Here is a 17,389-nt window from a genome sequence, read left to right on the forward strand (position 1 = left end):
GCAGTCACATCACGGCTTGGTGGGAAATAGCCAAGCAAGTCTGAAGCACTGGAGGTTTCATGCTGTCCAGGTACCTGGGTCTTACACTGCTTTGGGATTAGATACATGACCACTAAAATTGTGTCCTCTCCCAGCAAGATTCACGTGGCAGCATCAGGTTTGTTGTGCACTAGGACAAAACAGTAATTTCAAACCTCTGCTCTTATTTGCCAGCTTTTCAAGTGAAACAGCAGTTGGTTTTGAGGCTCTTTGTTTTGTCTGGTTAAGCTTTTTATGAAGCCAAGGCTCTGGCTGTGATAATTTCTTCTGGGTCCCCCAGGTCTCTTTGTAAGAAGAGGGTTGTTGAGCAACCGAGATGCTGCTGGCCCTGGAGCTTCCCCGTGCCACCATGGCTGGTGGTAGGTGCCCCATCCTAAAACCCTCGATGGTTCGGGGCTGGATGTGGAGCAAACCAGCTGCTCCTGGGCACCAGAGGTGCTTTAATGGAAGCGATGACCTGCGGAGGGGGCAGGATGCTTCTGCTGAATAAGTGTGGGATAATGGTCGGTAGGAGAGCCCCGGCCCCTTTATACGGGAGGAACAGCTGGTGCGAGGATGTATGCTGAGGCTTTCATGTGTGCCAGGTGTGGGAGGCAAACAGAGCTCTTCCTGCTGCTTTTTTAGGTGATTTAGTCTCAGGCATGGCCAGAAACTTGATCCAAGGTTAACAGCCCTCATCTTTGTAACGATCATTACCAGTGGGCTTAAAATGGCCAAAACATTGAGGTGAAGTCAAGAAATGCAGCTCCTTAAATCCCAGGAGCGGTTATGGTGAGGACGGCTCCGGCCTGTGCGTGATGGCAGCTTGCTGGCCTCAGCTGGAAGCAAAGCTGCCGCTCTCCTCCCACCTCCAGACGCTCCCCTTCCCCCAGCCTCGTCGTGATTTCTCCTGCAAGATAACAGCTCCAAGCCAATTAAGAGTGTCTGAAGTGGGTAGAGCAGACGTCGCTGTGTGAGACCACAGTGCTTTTAACTGCTATTGTTTGCTAATAAAAATAAATTGTGGGCACCAGGGAGGAAGAAAATCCCACATGATCTGAGCTTTCTCTTTCCTTTTTTTTTTTTTTTTTTAATTTTTATTTGTATAAACTCTTTGAGATGTGAATTGTTAGAGCCAGGGATGCTTTTGGCATCTGATCTCTGGTGGTGGTGCTGGGGTGCTTTGGCTCCTGGCCCTGCAGCCCCTTGCACTGTCCCCATCCCCTTGCTGTCCCCGTCCCCTTGGCTCAGCTGCTCCGATGCAGATCACCGCTTACAGGCTGGATGCCCATGGTGCTGTACGAGCCCATCGTGTCTGCTCTGTTGTTTTTTTCATGCTGTAGTGTTTGGAGGCTTTGTGCTCTGCAGGGTGAAGCAGGGCAGTGAGACGGGGGTGCAGCACGCGGGCAGGATCCCCCGAGTGCCTCAGCCACCGCCTGTCCTTGCGGCATCTCCGAGGAGAGAATCGGCTTAAGCCAGTCCCCAGACTAACATAAGCTGCCCCAACAAATGAGTTTTAATGCTATCAAGTCGCTGCCTGTAATGGGACTTCTGTAAGCATGCCTGGGGAGGGCAGGGGGGGGCGTTCACACTCCTAATTCACTTGGCTATGCCAATAAAGCTTTTGGATAGTGCCCGGCCCTGCAGGGTCTGGTAGGTCGCACGAGGAGGCTGCAGAGGAGGAGATCTCTGAAGGAAGCCACCCTGTGCTTAGCCTGGGACTCGAGCCCCCCAAATCTCCTTGTGTTCACAGCCCTTGGGGTTGAAAATGCTGCAGAAAATTTGACTTGAAGGCGGCTGAGCCCATACGCAGCTCGGATGAGGAATTAGAGTGGGTAGGTATTGTTTTTATCCCTAAGCAGTGATCGCAGAGGTTGATCAGGCTTTGCTAATGCTGGGGAGGATTGAGAAAGGTGAGGCGAGAACTCAGGCTTGTGGAGAGAGAAAGCTAAAGAGAATAATCCACGGGAATGGGAAATGTCAGGAACACACGTGTCCTTCTGCTTGGCTGCCTCCAGAACTCCCTGCGCCTTGAAGTTCCTTGCTGCTTTTTCTGGAAGTCACGAAGGGGGAAAGGAGGAAGAAAAAAAAAAAAGATAAAAGAACACAGCGAGGAAAATGGAAAAAAATCCATTTCAGGTATCAGCTGAGCAGGTGGTTATCTCCAATATCACCTCCCCTTGAATATCACCTACTGTGGTGCTGGCTGAATGTCCCTTCTGTGCCACCACTGGCATGGGGCTGGAGGTCCTCCTGCACCCCAGCGAGCTCACCCAGCACGAATATTGCAAGGACAATGCGAGAGGAGGGAAGGCATGGTGGCTGAAAGTCAAACAGCCGCCTCCGGAAGGAGACATAGGAACACAGAAATTGCCAGACTGGAACCGAGCTGCTCCTTGTATTGTTAAGCCTCCCTTTTCAGAGCTGGCTGCTTCCAGAAGCGGGGCGAGGAGGCTTGCCCCAGGGGTGATTCTTCCAACCCTCGAACGCAGGGAGTTAGCCTGTGCCTTGCAGCATGAAGGGTTTACACACCATCCAAAAGCTGATTTTCTCTCTTGCTCCTTCTTTTTTTTTTTTTAACTTTACTATTGTAATAGTAGCTATTCATTCTCTTTATAAATGCCTGATCCTTCTCTCAATCTCGCTGAGGTTTTGACTGCAACAATACCTAGTGGTAATGATTTACCCATGCTAATTATGCATTTTGCAGAGGAAAACATATTGTTCGTAGCTTTAAATGGAGTGATTTTTCAGTTTAATTGAACTTACATCTCTGTATCCCTGGGGCAGGCTCGCAATTCAGTTCCTCCCCTCCTCCTGAGCCACGCAGGCGCTTTCTCAAGCCCAGCACCAGTCACCTGTTGAAATGTTTTTCAGGTTCTTTCCCTCTTGTCAGTTCCATTTAAATCTGAGGCTCTCTGCAGATGAAGCTTTGCAAAAGGAAACAGCTCTTTGCCTGTTGGAAGAATGGGAGAGGCTCCGCTAAGTTGTTTGTTGATATTTCCTGACAGCTTTTCCGAATTCCTCGCTGTTCTGCAGCTGTTAAATTTGTTGTCTCAGCTGCGAGGATTACTCTAGCTTTGCTCGAGCTGCGTTTTCTCACCATTCATCAAGCTTCTGGTGTTGCACAGAAAGATCCATCAACACCAGAGCCACCTCCAGAGCAGCGTTTGGGTGGAAGTCTGCTTCCCCTGCCTGGGACTGAACTCGCTGCCAATTTTTGAAGGGTGTTTGTGGTTTCTTAGCGAGCCTCAGACCACGGCGGAAGGGTTGTGCCGTAGAAGTAAAAGGAGGTTGGATCAGGAAAAGGCGTGTATTGGGGTTTTTGAATGCCTGGGCACATGGAGCAAGGCTTTTGTGGGGCAGGTGCATCCTTGGAGGTGCTGAGCAGAAATAGCAGTGCACCTGGATTTCCTGAGTGGCCTTGGCAGGTTGGGCAGGGGGAGCAAGAGGCAGAGATGAGCCCTGGCTGGTTCTCAGAGGTGTCTTCGCTACTGGAGTGGCAGCTGCAGGAGAGATTTATGCTGTGATTTACCATTTTATTCTCCCTTTTGGCTCTTGCTGTGCCGGCGAAGAAATTTCCTGCAGAAATCTCAGCGTATCAGGAGGACGTGGCACTAGCAGCGGAGAAGAGCACCATCTCGCACGGTCGTTAAAAATGTATAAGTAGTTTCAGAAGCGAGTTGCTTCCTCTGAGAAGCAAATCGTTCATAATTCTGCCTCGTATTTAGAGACTTTTATCTCCAGAGAGAGCTCCAAACCGTTCGGTACAGTCTTGATTTATTTTATTTTATTTTCCTCCTGAATTTTCAGAGCTAAACTAGAAAAGGGGCTTAACAGGGGAAAGAAAAAATCACGTGCTTGTACTGAGCAGAGAGGAGCTAACAGCCTGTCCATGAGCCACCACCAGCTTTCCAGCAATGCAGGCACCACCTGGAGTGACCTTATGAAATATTTTTTTTCCAGCTGTCCCACTCATTTTGGGGGATTCAGAGGCTTTGGGGGGGGATATAGCGGATTCAGACTGCTTTATAAGCAGCTGTCCCTCAACCAGGCTTGCTGGCTGTCTTAGCAAGTTGCCAGCACAGCGAAGAGGAGCCACGAATGCAGGAGCTGTAACCGTGCAGGCTGAATTTAGTAGAGGAAGTTCATCTGAAGCATTTCCAGCAAGCTGTGGCGAGGGTGAGTCGGGATAAGTCATCTTCACAGGAACAAGAATTAGTGTGGTGAATCGCTGAACATCCCTGCTCTCTTCTGCTCATCCTTGGCTTCCGAGGTTTCTTGCTTTGTGCTGTGTGAAAGCAGAATGCCATCGCCGTCCCTGCCCGTGAATAATTTTAGTCTGCATCGGGCAGACCACCCGGCCATACCTGTGGTGTGTTGCTGAAGCTGGGCAGAAAATGTTTTAAGGCTTCTGATGGGGCAATGACAGAGGCAGATGCACCTCGCAGCCGCAAGGAAGCAAAAGCTGTTGGGAGCATGACTCGCTCAGCAAGGCAGGAGTGACTCGACAAAGGGTTTGAATCGTGTTTATGGTGCTTTCGTGGCAGAGTTTAGAGAGGAGGGAGCAGGAGGAACTTGGGACACCGGGGAGATGAAGAGAGCCAGAACTGAAACGTCTCTCTGCTCCTTTGAGAATAGAAACCCCAATGCTAGGCTAGGAAGAAAAATCCGCTCTCTCCCCTCCCTCTCATCCCACGTCTTGAGTTCCTCTGTTTATTCCCACTGCTCGGCGGCTCAGGTGTGGTGCTGGGGAAGTGTCCCCGTGCTGCACTCGGGGTTTTGCAAGCACCTCCATCCACCAGATGGGCTACAGGTGGTGGGAGCCCGAGCGGTTCTGCTGTCTGGTGAACCCCAAGGTGTATTTCTGTAGCTGACAGCTGTTCCTTGGGTTCGTGCTCGAAAAGCAAAGCTCTGGGAAGCTGCTCTTAGCGGTGGGTAATGTGTTAGGTGAGCGCAGCATCCCTCTGTGCTCCATGTTCTAGGTAATTACAGCCCCGCCGCTCGCAGAGCAGAGCACAGCGGGCGCCCCGGATTTCTTATTTGGCTTTGCTATTAACTCCGGGCTGGGGATGCAAAGGCAGCTGCTTGCCCATGGATCGCGTGCTTTGCCTCTTCACCACACCCAGCTGCAAACAGGAGAGGTGGCCTTGAGCTCTGTCCCTCAGAGCTGCAAGTCCTGGGTCTTCTGCCTGCATCCTCATGAGGTTGCCTTTGGCTGGACCCCACTTTTTCTATTTTTTCCTCTGCCTTTCCTTGCTGTAGCCCCGAGGTACAACGAGGCTGCTGCCTTGTCCTTCGCCATTGCTGCCTTTTAGATGCAAACTGTTTGCTGCAGGTGGGCTGTTGCATTTACCTGCACAAAATTAATTCTCAAGACTCGCATGCAGCCACGTGGGAGTGCACCCGTGGCGAAGGAGAACAGGGGGAGTGCAGCCCCAGGCTGTCATCTCTCCGTCCTGTCGCAGGAAGGAGCTCAGCACGATGATGAGGAGATTTCTTTTAGCATTGCCATCTTCCCAGGCCTGCCTGGTTCTGCATCTCTGCTGAGAGGTCTGGGAGGGGATGTGTGTGGTATCGGTGCCCGTTCTGCAGCGCCTGTGCGGTAAATTTGACTCGATCCTGCTGTTTTTCTGTCTCTTAGAAAGTTTTGAAATAACGGCTTCAAAGCACTCAGATGATATGTTGCTCCACAATCTGTCTCTGCTGCTGCCAGTGCTTCTGAGGAGCCAATTTACCATGTGCTTAACCTTTTAGGGCTTTTCCCCCGAAGGCATTACTATAACTCCCACTGAAAAAAAAAAAAGAGAAAATTGCCATTGCCCTTTGCAGAGGTGGCTAATGATTTTTAGGTGATTTCTGGCAGCTTCTGCTGCATCAAAATGTGCTGAGCAGGCACCTCCTGAAAGCAGGATGCTCCGGAGATGTCCAGCTGGCACCCGAGCATGGGGTCCCCTGATTTTCTCTGGGCTGAGAGCACTGGGGCTCAGCTTCCCGGTAGTGATGTGATGCAGGAGACTGACCCCAGGACCTATAAGTGGTTCCTTTTTCAGCCCCTGCATTGTCTTCATCCCTTTGGCCACCTCTCAGTATTTCTTCTGCATCCATTCCCTGCCTGTAAAAGGGGATTTGCCCCTCTGGGGAGCGCTGAGGTGAGGTGGCAGGGATCTAAACAGAGCCTAAAAGTAGCTGCATTGGAAAACCACAAAGAAAAAGCTACAACTTTCTCGAACAAAACTCCTGGTAACTTCAAAGGCAGATTAAAGACTTTGCCTGTGTCAGGACTTCAGCATTTGGCCCAGGAATTAGACAAATGGAATAGCGCGAGAGCGATTGCCAGAAAACTGGAGAAGGGAGAGATAAGGTAACATGAAATGCTCAGCGTCAGCATTTAGGGACATTAGTGCTTGTGGAGATAATTTTATCAACATGAAGGACAATAATTAAGTAAAATCTCTGTGTCGCTGTTGAGAGTGGTGTTTGTTAACAACCTGTTCAGCTGTGCTGTGCTGCGGGACAAGGTGTGCCAGTACCTGCACTAGTGATAGCTCTGTGGGTTCGTCACGTATCCCTCGTTGTTTTGTCATTTTGGACTTGGAAGGTGTTGGGAATGGGGCTGCCTGGTGGGAGGAGAAAGAAAGAGACCTCATCTTTGGCTCGTCCTGAATCCCAACCCTTCTGGGCATGAAGGGAAGGGAAGGAGACGGGGGCTGCTGCAGTGTCAGGAACTGGTTTCTGGTTTGGTTCCCAAAGTGACTCAGTCCCTGCCTCCCATCTCTCGCTGCGTGTTTTGCTCTGAAAATGTTGGGTCCTACCCTAAAAGCCGGAGTCAGTGTAATATTTAAGTAGCTGGCTGCTTTAAATTTAAAAGAAAAAAAAAAAGAGAAATTAAATAGATGTGACTCAATATTGATTTCCACTTGTTTTTGTGGAAACTCTAAAAATGCCAAGATGAAATATTTGGACTTTTCCTTGGGTTTCTTTTCCATATTTTGTTAGAAGCTCTTCGCCCAGTTTGACTCGAATTCCTGAATAATTCATAGTCTGTAAATAGCTTCCTCCTCCTCTGGTAAATAGACTCTTTGTCCCCCTGCCTTGGCACGCTCCGAGCAGTGTCATCGTGCTGAGTCGCTGCTTGGAGAGCCGGGGTGCTCACGGTGTGTGCTCTCTCCGCAGAGTTATGTCATGCCCAGACCACCGAAGGGCTCCATGAGGATTTATAGAAGATGCCCCGTGTCTTGGCGCCTCTGGTGCTCCTTCTGCTGTGGCTGATGAGGATCGCTGCCAGCCCCCACTCCCTGAGGATCGGTGAGTACAAAGCTCGCTGCGACCTTCCTCTGGCTGCTCGGACCGCTCCGCGTAGGCGTGCTCGGAGAAGGCTCTGCCCGTGTGGTTTTTGGGCTGCTGGTGGTCGTGGTCGTGGCTCAGATGGGGCTGGGTCGCTTCCAGAGCTCCAGCCTCGTGCCTGCCTTCTTGAAATGTGGTCCCCGTCTCGTAAATGCGATGCGGTGTACGGCGAGCGTACGCATCTGCATTGATTTTTACGGGGGTAATGCTCCCTGATGGGAATCGCTCTCTGTATAAATGTGAAGTGAAAGTCACTCCTCGAGGAGACACTGAGGGATGAGGCTCTTTCCCCCACCCTGCATTCCCCCCTTGATGCTCTCCTAAGCTCCAAGCAGAAGGGAATGGTTTTCTGTTGCAGATTTATTTGTCCCCGTGTTGATGAGCAAGGAGTGTTTGAGCCCAAACTGAAAGTGTCACGAGAACATTAATAACTCCAAAATGCTCTGTTTGTAAGAGAGTCCTCGCATTTGTTCTCCTCTGGGCTTTATTAAAAAGTGTTCAGGAAGAGGCACCGTCGTCTTCACTCCCTGCCTGTGCGGATTAGGGAAAAGAAATGCATCTGGAAACCTTGTAATGAAACTTGCTTCACAGCACTGACACCGTGCTCTGCTGTTTGGAAAGCAAACTGCTTCTCCTGCCTGTTCTCTCTGGAGCCACTAGCTGTTTTTATTAACTATTTGTTGCAGATAAGCTAATCTATTCCCGTCCCCATTTGCAACTTTCACAGGTGACACTTGAAATAAAATTACTTCTCCTTTTTGCCAGCAGAGCATGGAGCAACTCAGAAATACAGCGAGGGAGGGTGAGTGCTGGCAGGAGCCGGGGTGGTTTATAGCCCCAGCATCCCTGATTCATGTGGAGCACTTGTGCAGGACCATCTCTGCTCCGCGGGCTGCATTTCACATCGATGGGCAGATCCTCCACTTGGGGCAGGGGATGGGGATGGGGGGGTTACGTGCCTGCTGTGGCTCAGTTTGTGCATGCTCAGGGACCTCCTGAGGAATTCGATGATGGCCACAGTGAGGCCAAGTCCCTGCTCATCTCTGGGGGCAGGTAAGGTGAAGTTGGGGTCTCAGTGTTTGGGACACAACCCACAAGCAGCTGCAGAGGTGGTAGGAAGTCCTCCTCCCTCCGTCTCTTCCAGGTATTGGTTTTGTCTTCTGGACCTGGTAGCTGCTACTGGTAAAGGAGATCTTGATGCTCTGCTGGGGTTTTAAGTCACATCCCTAGTATAAATGACTCTTGGGTATCATTCACGTGTCCAAGTTGTACTTAGCAGGGATGCAGGGTGGTGAACAGCACAAACACGCTGGGTACATGTGAGCCTCTCCCCGTCAGCATCGTGTGCCTGCAGAGGCCCAGGGCTGCAGCAAATCTCTGGTGCTTTGGTCTTCATCCCAGAGACGGCTCTGCTGGTGGCTCTGCACTCCCTCACACTGCGGTCACGCTCCCTTGGACCCGTCTCTCCAGTTTTAAAATCATCGGGCGTTTAGGAATTCTGTGCTTTTGACTTTTCTTGGCAAAAATAATGGAGCTGCTCCAGAAATCGTTGCTCTTAAAATTACAGCACTGTCTATGATAACTGGACACTGGATTTCCTTAGCCTGTGGAACCCTCCTAGGACTGAAGAATTTGCATTTGGGTGCTGCAGAGGGAGTGGAGAACTCAGGATTTCAGCAGAAGGAGTAATGTTGTGGTAGGAACAGTAAGGAGCAACTCTGAACCTTCTAAAATGCACCAAAGGTCATGGCTTTTGTGCCAGGTGGTGTTAAATTTTGGAGTGGCCAGAGACCCTGCGGTCAAGGTCCGGGGGTCTCCAGGTACCTGCCACCTCCTGGGAGTGGGACACCAGCACTCCTGACCTTGGGTGAGCTGATGAAGGAGAAACAGCTTCTTAAGGAGTGACTCTAGGGGTTTGGGACCCAGTGAATCCTCCCCCACTTAAGTCTAAAGCAACTTCTCTGAAAAAATGGAGTCTGAAGCAGATGGGTGAAGAGCTGAGGAGGGGTTGAGGGGTTTGGGGTTTTGGTTTTGTCTCTTTGCGACACAACTTTATTTTAAAAATATATCCAGCCAAAAAGTTAATAAAAAATAAAGCACAACATAAAAGGAGAGAAAAATATTACTGGCAGCCCTGAAATCATTCCCCAAAGCATGCTTTTGGCAAGGCAGGGGGATACGGTATCTAGCGACATAAATCAATGCGCTGCATCGCGAAGGGAAACAGAGCAGCACGAGCCTTTGAATATTCAAAGAAAACGCAAGCTAACATTCAGAATAATTCTGAGAGCCATCTGGTAATGGACCACTGAAAGGCGCAGTTTTATGATCAGTGCGTGAGGTGAACGCAGGCAGTGCCCTGCCCTGCTTCCTCCCCAGGTGGCTGGAGAGGTTATTGCTGCTGGGCACGGCTGGAAGGAGGCAGGATGGTGCTGAGCCTGGGGCACTCGGCTTTTACACCGAGCTCTGAGCCCCCCTGCGGCTGCTTTCCTGGGGTTTCAGGTGGCTCTTGGTCCTGACACCTCTCGGTGGAGTTTCTGCTAGCGGATTGCTTCGAGTACACGCTGAGGAAGGGCTGCGTGTTGCATTGCAGGGAGCTTCAGAGGCATCGTCTGTGCAAAGCAGTGAGCAGAACATGGGCTGTGGGTGACCTTCCTTGCAGCCTTGCTGTGCACAGGCACAGCTTGTAGCCTGCTGTACACCTGGAGCTGTTCCTGTTCTGTTTCTCTCCTCACTACACAGGAACTACCACTGGTTTGGGCCTTTTTTTTTCAGCATTTTTCTCCAGGCTTAAACTCTGCGTTCCCTTCTGATCCCATCCTAGAGAAAGTCTCCTAAATCGTGTTGTCTGGGAGACCTTTGTGGGGAAAAACACAGACCTGCATGCTCCATCCACGATAGCTCCTCTTTTCAAAGAGCCTCTTGTTTATCAGTCAGCTCTCCTGGTCCGTGTCAGTGAGGTTTTCTCTCCATAGATGCTCAAATATTGATTGAGATCAGGGGATGGAGAAGCAGGCAGGACTGGGCATATTCTCAAATACTTTCAAATGCTCCAGGAGATGTGTAGGGAGCGCCTCAAGACATGTGGTGGCCTTTGAAAGGGCTCGTACACATGCTACCAAAACGTCCTGGGAGTGAAACCTGGTAGCTGGTGCTTGCCCTTGCAATCGTTCTGGTGTTTTTCTACCCCAAAAGCACAGAAAACATCAGCTCCCTCCTGCCCGCCCCACAGGCAGGCAGGGATGGCAGATGCAGCATGCTCTGGGCCAGCATCTCCTCCAGCTTCCTGCAGCTTGTCCCGTCCCGAGAAGTAATCCTGGTTTTGTTTTCTGTTTGTTGACTCGTTACTCAAAAGCGTAAATTTACTTGAGTTATTTACTAAGTTATTTACTTGGTCTTACAGAGCAGGCTGTCAGGGCCCTAAATTGGTATTCTCTTGTGAGATTCACTGGGCGCTCATTTAACATTCATACACAAGCCCAAGCTGTGATTTATTCACAGCACTGCCCTAACTAGCCGTAGGCTCAGCATCCCTGCCACATTGTCCACAGACAAACTCCTTGCAAGGCCTTCAGCCCCTGAAGTGCTCCTTTCGGTAATTGTCTCCATCTGCCTGCCCAAAGCCCTCCCAGCTTCACAAACATCCCGCAGAAGCATTGAGCCCCAGCATTAAGGATGTTTTGTGTGGTGAAATGTAGGGTTCGTCTACCCCATACCTAATGCATCCACCATTTGATCAGCGGAGCAGTTTGCGTGGCTGGCCCAGGGCTCGTGGTAGGGCTTTGTCCACCAGAGAAGTCTCCAAGAGTCCAAAGTGGCCATGGGGTGGGACCAGGAGAGCCAGCCTGGGACGTTTGTCCTTGTTTCTAGGCACGGTTCCGAAAATCTGGAGTTCCAAAAGGGCTGTGAGTCTCCTACACCTGCTCTGCTGCTGGAACTGTAATGTCAGGAAAATGTTCCTGGGATCCCCCAGCACCTGTGGGGTTGGGGAAAACACTGATATTTTGCTGGGTGTGCTGAAGGAGGTGGCAAGAGGCAGACAGGAGCCTTGCAGCCAGCTTTTTCTGCATCCCTGTGTCTCCCTTCCGTACGCAGCGCTGCTTTCTGGCAGATCGCAGCCCTTTGTGGATGATAGCGATGCGAGTGCAATAAACTGCTGCTCACCAATTTGCTGTTCCCCGGCAGAGAAATGGCCTTACCCTGGCTTTGAACCCAGCAGCCAGGCTGCTGCCATCAGCTGAAAGCAGGGAGACGACGGCTGGGGCTCACGTGGTGGTGCTGTTGCTGGAAAACCTTTCTGCTGGTAATTATGATGAGTGTTTCATAAAACAAAGCTGCTGGCAGGGGCTGGGTGCCTCCTCTCCTCCGGTCAGTTGTCTCCTGGGTACAGGAGGGGAAGCACCGGGCTGGGAAGGCAGCGGGTCACCGAGACACGTGCGATTATCCAGCTTCTCTGTGTGCAGACCTCTTGTTTTTAAAGGCTTACAGAATAATTTAATTTGGAGAACTGAGAGCTGTGCCCACGCTGCGCTGGTAGGAGGGAGGCTGTGCTGCAGCTGGGTGACATTTAGGTGGGGGGAGCTGCTTAAACAAATGTGTGTCGGGGTCCCAGTCCCCAGGAGCCCCAGTTTGAGGCTTGCTGGAAGTGCCCTGAAGTTGCCCATTTCCCAGGGACCCTCCTGGATGTGGCCACCAGCAGCCCCAGTGTCTGAGCCCTGTGCTATGGGTCCCCGAATTTCCTTCCCCTGCTCCATTTCTGCTTCGCTGGGCTCATCCGAGCGCTCATGTGTAGGGTTCGCCCTCTATTGATTTTATTTTTTTAAAAGGCTTTCACAGGACCTTCCTAGAATCTGAGCGCCTAAAGAAATAGAGAATCGGGCAGGAGGAGCCGTATCCACGTCTTTGTTGATGCATGACTTGCTAAATTTGTCTGGCTGAGCCATTATAAATGTTTCATTTCCCCCAATATTAAAAAGGCCCAGTTAAGTTCATTTAGGTGAAGTAGATCGGTAGTTATTTGTCATTCGTTACCGAGTGGGGAGAGGGAGAGAGAAATACAATATCAATTTGTTAACTATTTGCCCTTTTAATTTTGTTTTCGTTATTCTTCCAGGAGAGTGATATTTTATTTATGTTTTCTGAGTTCCGTGCATAAATCCTTATTTAGAAAAAAATCACCCGTGGAGATGCCAGGCCCTTGGAGCAATTTGTTGGCTACGAATCCTCGCGCTTGTCCCCAGATGTCCCCTGCCTGGGAGGCAGGGGTAAGGGGTGTCTGTCTGTCTGTCTCCAGGCTGTGCCTTTGCCACACGAAACACAACGAGCTGCTGCTCCACGGCTAAGGAATCCAGCCCTGCTGATAATATGAATAATGAATTATAAGCAGATTTATATCTCGGATCAATGTTACAGGGCACGGCGTGAAAGGAGGCATGGACTCGGTGAAACGGAGCATCTCCTGGTGTGTTTGCACCTCCATGGAGGAGTTATCTTCCCTGATCTGCTCCTAGTGCCGGAGAGCCAGGCTACGTTGCACACCCCGAGAGGCCCCGAGCCTTGTTTTGATTCATTATTACATCCACATGCACGTTGCACAGGTATAGATCTCGGGGCTGGGAAGCTGCCTGGCCATGCTGCAGCTGCTAATTCAGCAGGAAGTGGAAAATTTGCTGGAGAAGAGGGGCTGATGGCTGCAAATGTCACACAACACCCTTACAGGCATGCTTCTGTGGCAGAGGATGGACACAGAGAGGTGCGTGTACAGAGCTCTGCTCTAGGGGTCTGCTTTTTGCTCCTGGATGCTGAGGAGTGTCCCCGAGCCAAGGATGGAGATCTGAGAGCCACACCGCCTGCTTTCTGTCTAAATACCATCCCAGCCCCTGGGCAGCACTTTGTGTGTTTAGCCACTCAGACATTTTTACCAGGGATCTTTTTCTTTCATAGAGTGAAAGCTCGTAATAGCAAGAGCTACTCTGTCATGCCTTTCATTATTTTTTCATATATATATATATATATGTGAATAAAAAAGTCAATTACATGAATGAAAGATGCTTGGTTCCCTGCCTAAACAGCTGCCAAAATTAATTCCAGCTCGGAGCCAAACTCGGCAAAGCTGGATTTTCTGCAGAAAGCTCCTTGAGATAGGCTCGTGCGCTGCTCCGCGTTACCGACTCCCACTGCCCAGCGCCTCACCCTCGCCTTTGCCTGTGGCCAGTTGAGGAAGGATGGATTTTACGTGCTCTGGGGTGAGCCTGACTTCACGACAGAATAAAGCAGAATTAAATGTCCCTAGCAGCCCCTGGCTGGAGCGAGCACCATCACACTGCAAAGCCACGCTCATTTGATGGAGAGCAGCTGTCTTGGCAGCTCAGAGCACCTGAAAACTCAGCGCCGGCGTCAGCAATACTTTGAGCTTTAAATTTGTTCCTCCCTGTGGACCAATTACCTTGCATTTAAAGCACCACCTGAATTGAGCAGGATGTGGACAGGAGCTGTGCTGAGTTACACAACTGGAATAATCGCGCAGGGTAAGCAAGCCCTCGCTCCAAGATGCAGCTTCTGCTGCAAGGCTGAGGCCGGGGCACCTGGGGCTGAAGGACGTGGTTGCTCGTCCTCAGGTGCACGTCCCCAGTGACTGGGGCACGATTTTAAAGGTGTTTTCAGGACATGAGGTGGAGGATAGCCTTGCAGCTTGAGGCAGCAGCCCAAGTTCCTGAAGGTGAGCTGAGCTGAAGCTGGAGTCTTTGCTCACGAGCTGTGCTAACCTTCCCGAGAAGGCAAGCTGCAGGGTGGCAGATGGGAGGACAAAGGCAGCGAGGCGACTCCAGCTCGTAACAGCCTGTTGGAGCAGAGCGAGGTCCCCATACTGCGAGTGTAAGGTGGGGTTTCCTTCTGTTTGAAGCGTGATGCCTTGTGCTCCGAGGTTCATTCCTCCTTCTCCTGCTGGGTAGCTCTTGGCAAGTCCATTTGTCCTTGCCCTGCAGGGCTGCAGGCTCAGGGAGCAGCTCTCCTGGGTGCAGCGTGTGCGGCAGGCAGCTGGGTGAGGTGTTAAAGCCCTCCTGCAGGTGTAAGGCACTGCAGGGCTGTCGGGCAACCTTCCCAGAAAGGATGCTTTTGACCCAAAAGGAGGGCGCTTATCTCAAGTGCCCCCTCCGCAGCTAATTGCTCGTGGCTCCGTGCAAGATAAGCACAGCCTGGAAGGCTAAAAGCCCAAATTGTCCTGGCTTATGTTCAGAAGCTCTTGATATCCAGGTGTTTTGAACCTCTAGCACTGGAAAAAGCCCCAAGACCCGAGGTGGAGAGCAACCTGCTGGTGGAGCAGCTGGGACTGATCCTGGCACTCTGCGAGGGGCTGATCCTGCCCTTCCCCACGCAGCCTGCCTCCTGCCTTTGTGCTCCTCCTGCTCCTGCCCTCCCTCACCAGGACCTCACCGGGCTGGGACTGAAGCTACTGGCTGAGGGCTAGGAGAAAGAGCTCAGGAAAAGGGATGGAAGACCTTGAAAGAAGGAGTTTTGCTTTTCTGTAGGGTGTTTCCTATGGAAAGCACGGAGCTGCGGGCTGTGCTAGAGGGCTGGAGAAGCAGTGTGCGTGTGGGAGGTGAGGGGAGAGCACCCAGGGCATAATTCCCACCTAAAGCAGGAGGGATGGGTGTCCTCAGCCTGGATTTTGTTTGTTGCTGGGAAGGTCCAGGAGGGTGAAGTCACATCAAGGGCAGCACCATTCCCCAAAGCCCCCTGGTGCCCCCAGGAGCATTCAGCTCCCTCTCCACAAGAGGTCTGGGGGCGCAGGCTCCTGCCAGGGGGAGCAGGCTGGGAGCAAAGAGGCTCTGGGAGCCAGCAGAGACCTCCCTGCAGGGGGAAAATGCATCCCTGGGCCACGAGGGAAGCAGGGAGCAAGCAGGGCACAGGCTGCAAGGTTTTCGCTCTGTGGCTTGTAGATAAAAGCACAGTCTTGGGCAGAGAAGCAAAGAAGGCAGATGCTGGTGTGTCGGCACGGAGGGGACCTGAGCAGGGAGCTGAAGAAGAGCATCAGGGGGCATCTGCTGTGGAGGAGCAGCTTAGCCTGACAAGTGCCAGCTCTGCCTCGAGCCCTGCCAAGCGAGGCCGGTGGCTGGAAGGAGGCTGCAGGGAGGGATGGCTCGTTTTCCCAAAGACACCGCTAATGAATTCCTCTTGCACCTCCAGACGCTGTAGGGATTTGGAGAGGCTAAACGGAACTTGATGTGAAAATGATGGCTGAATGTCAATTCTGCTGTCGAAGCCAATTTGGGAGCCGGAAAGTGCTAAAAGAATTAAGATTGTTAAATGGAAATAAGTCTACTTGGTAGAGATGAAACAGGGTTTAAATGAGTGAAATTATCTGTGGATTACCCTTATTAGAGCACTGCCTTATTTAATAAACTGACTTTTAATGTGCTGTAGGGCTTTTGGAGGAAAAGCTTAGCCTATGGGGTACGTGCATGAAGGGAAGGACGGGCTCGGCCTCCATCCTCCAAGAGCCACGAGAGTTGAGGGGAGGTGATGGTTTGCCCGTGAGTGCTTTGTGCTTTGTGAAGACCTTGCTGACTGCTGGGTAAGTGGTTTGATCTTTGCTCAAGCTTGGGCACTTCTTTTGCTGGCTTGCTAGGAGGCTGGTTAGGCGATACCTTCTCTGGGTACTGCGTGTCCCTGCGTGGCTTTCCTAGCACGTCGTGCTGAATAAATGTGGTCAGCCCCCCCCCAGGGCTCTGGGAGGGAGTGCTGCAAGGGAAGGAAACCTCGCTGGATGCAGGAGGAGGGGAAGAGAGCCCAGGAAATCTTGAGGGCTGCAATTTCATTATGAAGAGAGCCTAGTAATTATTAATAGGCCCTGATTATCTGCTTCTGCAAGAGCGGATCTGTTGCAGGAGAGCAACCAGGTGCTTCTAGCTAACTTTAGCTGCCCACCTGACTTAATGCAGATGTCACCTGTCATCGCACGTGTTTCTGACCCATCTCTCTCTAGCGACAGTCACGAAAGCATAATTGCTCCAGATGCTTCTAAAACCGCCCACGGAGGGAAGGACCTGACCTTAGCCTGAGCAGTCAGCTCGCAGCTCCGTGTGGCTCTGACTTTTGCTGCTGCAGATGAGACCTGAGCCTTGTGCCTTACAGCAGGCTGGGGGAGAGGTACAAAGGGGTTTTTACCCTCTGCCATCTAACTGTGGGGTTTCACCATATTGCTTGTTCTGTACTTGGAAAATCCCAGAATTTTCAAGCAATTTTAGGGCTGGGGCAGCAGGGAAGGGTCTCTGTGCGCCCTTATTTTGTCTCTGGCTGAGGGGTTTTCAGTTCCAGCCCTGTGCTCTGGCACAGTACAGACAGCAGGGCTGATCAGTATGTGCTGTGTCCTCTGCAACGAGTCCTGGTTTCATGTTGCAGAGGTGCAGGCCAGGCTGAATACCGAAGATCTAGCCCTAGGCTCATCCCCCATGAGCTTAAGACTTCTGTGATCTTCTTGCCAAGCCTAAGGGTAACCAAGTCGGAAAAGTCACAGCGTGGTGTCAGGTTAGATTTGTCTGAGGATGTCTACATTGGTTGCAGATTCCAACCCATTCCCAGCTCCAGTTTGTGGCTCTTCTGCTTGGCAAGACAAAAAATGCACCAACCTGTGCCCAAAAGATATGGTGATATAGTCAGCTGTCCCATCTCGCTGCTCAAGAGTTTCCCAGTCATCAGCATCCTACAGGACTTGTGCTTCTGAATACGTGCGCACCCTCTGTGGTGTCCAACAACACGTTTGACAGATCCACCTTGTACCAGGTTTGATTCACAAGCATTTAATTTTAGCATGGCAGGATGCCCCTAATCATTCTTGCTCCTCTCCTGCCACTGCGGAGTTGTTTTCTGGCCGTACCCAGCTGCCCTGTGCATCTTCCCATTTGACCAGCGGCAAAAGTCTGCTCTGTCATTTGGCTCCTGCACTTCAGAACATTTTGTTCCGTGTCCCTTGCACAGCTTGGCAAGTTGCGAACCTTTAGCATTTATTCTCTGCTGTGGTTCTACC

General features: G+C 51.3%; 1 protein-coding gene across 1 annotated transcript in view; it reads left to right on the forward strand.

Annotated features, from left to right (window-relative positions):
* The window catches only part of GRIK4 (glutamate ionotropic receptor kainate type subunit 4), a 160,656-nt gene that overhangs the window by 49,620 nt on the left and 93,647 nt on the right, over positions 1 to 17,389 (forward strand). The window contains exon 2 of the mRNA XM_038167658.2: positions 7,195 to 7,326. Coding sequence (XP_038023586.1) covers positions 7,245 to 7,326 — 82 coding nt within the window. The 5' untranslated portion in view covers positions 7,195 to 7,244. The remainder of the gene's footprint in view (positions 1 to 7,194; positions 7,327 to 17,389) is intronic.

Source organism: Anas platyrhynchos, chromosome 25 (assembly GCF_047663525.1).
Source record: "Anas platyrhynchos isolate ZD024472 breed Pekin duck chromosome 25, IASCAAS_PekinDuck_T2T, whole genome shotgun sequence".
Classification (NCBI taxonomy): domain Eukaryota; kingdom Metazoa; phylum Chordata; class Aves; order Anseriformes; family Anatidae; genus Anas; species Anas platyrhynchos.